A 6880-nucleotide genomic window follows, 5' to 3' on the forward strand; every position below is an offset into this window, starting at 1 on the left:
CCCCCCCACTCTCCTCTCTCTCCCCCCCCCACTCTCCTCTCTCCCCCCCCCCCCACTCTCCTCTCTCTCCCCCCCCCACTCTCCTCTCTCTCCCCCCCCCCACTCTCCTCTCTCTCCCCCCCCCCACTCTCCTCTCTCTCCTCTCCCCTCTTCTCTCTCCCCCCACTCTCCTCTCTCTCTCTCCCCCCACTCTCCTCTCTCTCTCCCCCCCCACTCTCCTCTCTCTCCTCTCTCTCTCCCCCCACTCTCCTCTCTCTCCTCTCCTCTCTCCTCTCTCTCTCTCTCCTCCTCTCTCATCTCTTCTCTCTTCTCTCTTTGCCAGTTGGTGCTGGGTCCCAGTGGAGTGCTCCAGGGCATCAGGCCAGGGAAATGTTACGTAGAGATGTCTACCGTGGATCCAGAGACCATCACAGAGCTCTCACAGGTATACACACACAGAGCTCTCACAGGTATACACACACACACAGCTCTCGCAGGTATACACACACACACACACACACACACACACAGCTCTCGCAGGTACACACACACACACACACACACACACACACACAGCTCTCGCAGGTATATACACACACAGCTTTCGCAGGTATATACACACACACAGCTCTCGCAGGTATACACACACACACACAGAGCTCTCGCAGGTATACACACACACACACACAGAGCTCTCGCAGGTATACACACACACACACACGCACAGTCACACACACACACACACACACACACACACACACACACACACACACACACACAGACAGAGCTCTCGCAGGTATACACACACACACACACACACACACACACACACAGAGCTCTCGCAGGTATACACACACACACACACACACACACAGAGCTCTCGCAGGTATACACACACACAGCTTGTGATTCCAGGTGTATGCTACTCCCACTGTCGCTAGGTCATCATCACTCTCCAATTGGGTACTGTCATTACATCATCAATCGTCTTATCCTATGCTCTCTCATTGGCTCCTCTACTGCCACACCACTGTCTGATTGGCTCCTGTCTGACTGTCATTAGGTGATATCGTCGCGGGGCGGCCGCTTCCTGGAGGCTCCTGTGGCTGGGAGCCAGCAGGTATCTAACGAGGGCATGCTGGTCATCCTAGCGGCCGGAGACAGGACGGTCTATGAAGACTGCAGCTCCTGTTTCCAGGCCATGGGCAAGACCTCATTCTTCCTAGGTAGATGGTTTGAATTTTACGAGTGTCTTATCCCAGGGCTATCCAATTTCCTGTGTGTTATCAGGTGAAGCAGGCTAACGTGTGTGTGTGTGTTATCAGGTGAGGTGGGTAACGCAGCGAGGATGATGCTGATCCTCAACATGGTACAGGGAAGCTTCATGGCAACCATCGCCGAGGGGCTGACCCTAGCCCAGGCCACAGGCCAATCACAGCATACCTTCCTGGACATCCTGTCTCAGGGTCAGATGGCCAGCACCTTCGTGGACCAAAAATGCCAGAGTGAGTCAGAAACGAAAGCCCTGCCGAGTCAGAGACGAAAGGCACTGCCGAGTCAGAGACGAAAGGCACTGCCGAGTCAGAGACGAAAGGCACTGCTTTAGACCAGGGGCAAATTGGAAACTCAGAGCATAGTGAATTCAACACTTGCACAAGCAACGTGCTAGAGGCTTCACTACAGACCCTGGTTCAATCCCGGGCTGTATCACAACCGGCCGTGATCGGGAGTCCCCATAGGGTGGCGCACAATTGGCCCAGCGTCGTTCGGGGAGGGTTTGGCCGGGTTAGGCCGTCCATTGAAATTAAGACTTTGTTCTTAACTGACTTGCCTAGTTAAAAACGTGTCCTGTTTGGGGCCAGTGGTACCCCTAAAACATTCACTCGTTTCGTAAAAGATGTCCCAGTGTATTGACTATTACAGAAGTTCCCCTGATCGTTACATTGTAACGTTGTAATACCTTCCTGGTCTATGATTTTAAACTACTCAACATGGTTCATTTGTTTCATTACATCTCCCCTGGTAATGATGAGGTCTCCCCCCCTCTCTCTCCCCTGGTAATGATGAGGTCTCCCCCCTCTCTCTCCCCTGGTAATGATAATGTCTCCCCCCCTCTCTCTCCCCTGGTAATGATGAGGTCCCCCCCCCTCTCTCTCCCCTGGTAATGATGAGGTCCCCCCCCTCTCTCTCCCCTGGTAATGATGAGGTCCCCCCCCTCTCTCTCCCCTGGTAATGATGAGGTCCCCCCCCTCTCTCTCCCCTGGTAATGATGAGGTCCCCCCCCTCTCTCCCCCCTGGTAATGATGAGGTCTCCCCCCTCTCTCTCCCCTGGTAATGATGAGGTCTCCCCCCTCTCTCTCCCCTGGTAATGATGAGGCCCCCCCCCCTCTCTCTCCCCTGGTAATGATGAGGTCCCCCCCCTCTCTCTCCCCTGGTAATGATGAGGTCTCCCCCCTCTCTCTCCCCTGGTAATGATGAGGTCTCCCCCCTCCCCCCTGGTAATGATGAGGTCTCCCCCCTCCCCCCTGGTAATGATGAGGTCCCCCCCTCCCCTGGTAATGATGAGGTCTCCCCCCCTCTCCCCTGGTAATGATGAGGTCTCCCCCCCTCTCCCCTGGTAATGATGAGGTCTCCCCCCTGGTAATGATGAGGTCTCCCCCCTCACCCCTGGTAATGATGATGTCTCCCCCCTCCCCCCTGGTAATGATGAGGTCTCCCCCCCTCCCCCCTGGTAATGATGAGGTCTCCCCCCCTCCCCCCTGGTAATGATGAGGTCTCCCCCCCTCCCCCCTGGTAATGATGAGGTCTCCCCCCCTCCCCCCTGGTAATGATGAGGTCCCCCCCCTCCCCCCTGGTAATGATGAGGTCTCCCCCCCTCTCCCCTGGTAATGATGAGGTCTCCCCCCCTCTCCCCTGGTAATGATGAGGTACCTCCCCTCTCCCCTGGTAATGATGAGGTCTCCCCCCTCCCCTGGTAATGATGAGGTCCCTCCCCTCTCCCCTGGTAATGATGAGGTCCCCCCCCTGGTAATGATGAGGTCTCCCCCCCTCTCTCTCCAGATATCCTACAGGGCAACTTCAAACCAGACTACTATTTGAAACACATTCAGAAGGATCTGAGGCTAGCCATCTCCATGGGTGACACAGCCAATCACCCGACTCCTATGGCTGCAGCAGCCAATGAGGTAAGACGTTGTTGGATTGACACAATACACACAAAATGGCCACCAATGAGATTTCAAATGGCATTGGGGGTAGATCTTAGATGCTGACCGGGCACGTTGCGTGCGCGAGCATACAAACGCCGTGGGGGGGTGGCATACAGACGCCGGGGGGTGGGGCATACAGACGCCGTGGGGGGGGGGCATACAGACGCCGGGGGGGGGGGCATACAGACGCCGGGGGGTGGGGCATACAGACGGGGGGGGGGGGGGCATACAGACGCTGTGGGGGGGGCATACAGACGCCGGGGGGGGTGGGGCATACAGACGCCGGGGGGGGGCGGGGGCATACAGACGCCGGGGGGGGTGGGGCATACAGATGGTGGGGGGGCGGCATACAGACGCCGGGGGGGGCGGGGCATACAGACGCCGTGGGGGGGCGGGGCATACAGACGCCGTGGGGGGGCGGCGGCATACAGACGCTGACGGACACGAAGCCCCTGGGACTCGGACACTGATTGAAACCTCATATTTACCAGAGCAGAATCAGACCTGCTACAAGACCATCTGATGTTTTCTCATCCAGGAACACCTCTCCTATTCTTTGGACCAAATTCTGTTTCCGTGAACAATAAAGTTGTATGTTTTTGTCTCACTTTATGACAACGTTACTTCTTTATACATATTAACCATGGTTTTCTGTCTCTGTCTGTAGGTCTACAAGAGGGCTAAAGCGCTGGACCAGTCAGACAACGACATGTCAGCTGTCTACAGAGCCTACATTCACTAAACCTCCTGAAGAGCCCCTCCCCCCGACCCGTCCCCTCACCCCGACCCGTCCTCTCCCTCCGACCCGTCCCCACCCCTCTCCCCGACCCGTCCTCTCCCCCCGACCCGTCCTCTCCCCCCGACCCGTCCTCTCCCCCCGACCCGTCCTCTCCCCCCGTCCCCTCCTCTCCCCCCGTCCCCTCACCCCGACCCGTCCTCTCCCCCCGACCCGTCCCCACCCCTCCCCCCAACCCGTCCTCTCCCCCCGACCCTCCCCCCGTCCCCTCCTCTCCCCCCGTCCCCTCCTCTCCCCCCGACCCGTCCTCTCCCCCGACCCGTCCCCACCCCTCCCCCCGACCCGTCCTCTCCCCCGACCCGTCCCCACCCCTCCCCCCGACCCGTCCTCCTCTCCTCTGGACCACACTTATCTTTTTATAAATTTTTATTCCCGTTTTAATTAATTATTTTTGCCTGGCACCAGAGATATTGGTGTACTTCCCAAATGCCATCCTATTTCCTACATAGCACACTACTTTTGACCAGGGTCCACGATTTCCTCCGTGAATGAAGCTGAATACCCAACTCTGCCGAATCAGGGCCCATAAGGGCTCAGGTCAGAAGTAGTGCACTACACGGGGAAATAGTATGTCATCTGGGAGGCAGCTATTCCTTCCCGGTAACGTGATGGGAACCTCTAACTAGTCCACCTGGAACATTGCACTGACTGAGGGTTGTAATAATGCTAGAAGAATGGTCCACAGAAGGTAGTTTTCCCCCGTCCCACATCTTTGTGTGTTGTTGTCGATGGTGTTGGTCACGTTTCTGATGGTGAAGCGCTGCAGGGTGTTCGGGAACAGATTTTGGGATGCGGCTCCATTGCTGACCCACCGGTAAGATGTTCACTAGTGATTTTGGAACGCGACACATTGCCTGTTTGCTGTCGGGTGGGTTTTGAAGCTGCACGGGCCACGGATTAATTTATCTCTCTCTTTATCACATCTTTCTTTTTCATTTTTATTTAATTCTGTGTGTGAAAATGTCGTCTTTAGAATGTCCAGAATTTCATCTAAACGTATAAAGCTGTTGATATTATCTTTTAAAAAGAGGGTAGAGGCTTGATGAGCACCAAGAGGAATAATGCCACTGCATTGCCTTAATATTGGAACCATTCGAAATCTTCTGACATGTATTTATTTATTTTTAGACGCTCTAGAGCTCCTCTATTCTACTTCTCTTTTGGTGCAGTTTGGCCTGGAGTTGTTTCCGTAGTTGTCTGAATCGGAACAGTGTTTTGTTTTGTTGTGTTATAGCCTGTTAGAGAACCTGGCCCCTTAAGGTTATATTAATTAAGGTTATTCTGATGCCTTGTAATACAGTAATGACTTAATCCTTCTTCTAACCGAGATTCATCCCAAATGGCACCCTACTCCCTTTGTAGTGAACTACTTTAGACCAGAACTCTGGTCAAAAGTAGTGCTCTAGATAGGGAATAGGGTTCCTTTTGGGATGAATCCCGGGACATTTAAGGTGATGGTGTTTAAACCCATGCAGTGGTCTTAACATTATTAACGACAGGCAAGTTGATCCCTTTTTATTGTACATTTATGTTTAGGAACCACGTTGCTTAGCGACCTGTTTGTATTTTAACATGACTATAGATCGCTTGGCTTGATGACTTTGGGTGATTGCTCCACAACAGTTCCCCTTTGCAGTGGGGGGGATAGATTTAGCCTGGTTCCCAGTCTGTTTGTGCCGTCATGCCAACTCCTTGTCACTCACTGTCGTATCAAACATGTTGGGCTTGACAAGTACAGCAAGGAAAGTTGGCTCAAGACCACAAACAGATCTGGGATCAGACTAAGGAGGAAAGATGTATTTATTACCAGCTCAATCACCATATAGGAAACCGTCTAACTACAGAATGTGAATTTCAGTTGAATCAAAACCACTCCCTGAGATTCAAGGCCCAAACTATAACCTTTTACGTTCTCCTTAAAAGGAATACCTGACAGGGCCGTGAGAAGACAGGCCATTGTTACCTGAATGGCAGTGGGGGGGAATTTAGGCCACGCAAAACAAAATAATTTACTTTAAAGAGAATTAGTCACCATCGAAAGACCTCGTACCCTGCTTGAGGTGGGTTATTGTCCTGGCAAAATAAAATATTGCCCACTTTCAATAATGATTTTTATCCCTTTCTGTTTTAAGTTCATTTTGATTTGAAAAAAATTTGAAACTATTCGACTCATCGTAAACACAATTGAACATGTTTAACATTTTGATTTTGGTTAAATATCATTTACACTTCGCAACGTCTTGATCATCCCATTTTGTAGATTTTTCCTTTTTGCCAAACAAGATGTAAATTAAGTTTTTAGGTTTTAATTTGTTTAAAACACGGAAATAGTTTATAAAGATTTAAGAATTATGTTTTTAGTAGGAAACATTCTAACAAGTGACTTGTAAATAGCCCATCTTGGTTGAGTGGAGGCTTTATAACTAAAGGGTCATATAAACTACTTCTGGTTAGACTCCTCTACTGACTGTCAATCATCTGATGTGTCCCAAATGGCATCATATTCCCTATGTAGGGACCCTGGAATAAAGTAGTGCACTACCCTATGGTCCGCGGTCTAATGTAGTGCACTACCTTATGGACCCTGGTCTAAAGTAGTGCACTACATAGGGAATAGGGTACCATATGAAACACTGTCTTATTAATACTGTAGATTGTTCTGTTCAGTGTTTGCTGTTTTAAATTAATCTCTTGTAAACATTGTCTTTGTGTGGCTTATACAGGTGATGTTGAAATGACTGTTGGGCCCCTTTTTTTTGTGCAGGGCCAGGCAGGGACGGTGAAACTGTATGGATTTGGGATATTTATGTGAAACATCAAGGCTTTTTGTGCAGTTTATTAAATCCTCTCCTGATTTAAATTGTGTGTTTTATCATGAAACTCGCACGCACACACA

General features: G+C 51.4%; 1 protein-coding gene across 16 annotated transcripts in view; it reads left to right on the plus strand.

The window, feature by feature from the left end:
* Positions 1 to 6844, plus strand: part of glyr1 (glyoxylate reductase 1 homolog (Arabidopsis)) — a 39788-nt gene extending 32944 nt beyond the window's left edge. For 14 of the 16 annotated variants that reach the window (XM_090197677.1, XM_090197679.1, XM_090197680.1 and 11 more), the window contains 5 exons: positions 323 to 424; positions 1043 to 1205; positions 1305 to 1484; positions 3040 to 3164; positions 3856 to 6844. In XM_090197677.1, the coding sequence (XP_090053803.1) occupies positions 323 to 424; positions 1043 to 1205; positions 1305 to 1484; positions 3040 to 3164; positions 3856 to 3930 (645 nt within the window). In that variant the 3' untranslated portion in view covers positions 3931 to 6844. Of the gene's footprint in view, positions 1 to 322; positions 450 to 1042; positions 1206 to 1304; positions 1485 to 3039; positions 3165 to 3855 lie in introns of all 16 variants that reach the window. The other 2 variants (XM_090197678.1, XR_016486125.1) reach the window with 2 other exon arrangements.
* Positions 6845 to 6880: the final 36 nt, after the last annotated feature.

This window comes from Oncorhynchus mykiss, chromosome 13 (assembly GCF_057628025.1).
Source record: "Oncorhynchus mykiss isolate SJ-2025 chromosome 13, ASM5762802v1, whole genome shotgun sequence".
Classification (NCBI taxonomy): domain Eukaryota; kingdom Metazoa; phylum Chordata; class Actinopteri; order Salmoniformes; family Salmonidae; genus Oncorhynchus; species Oncorhynchus mykiss.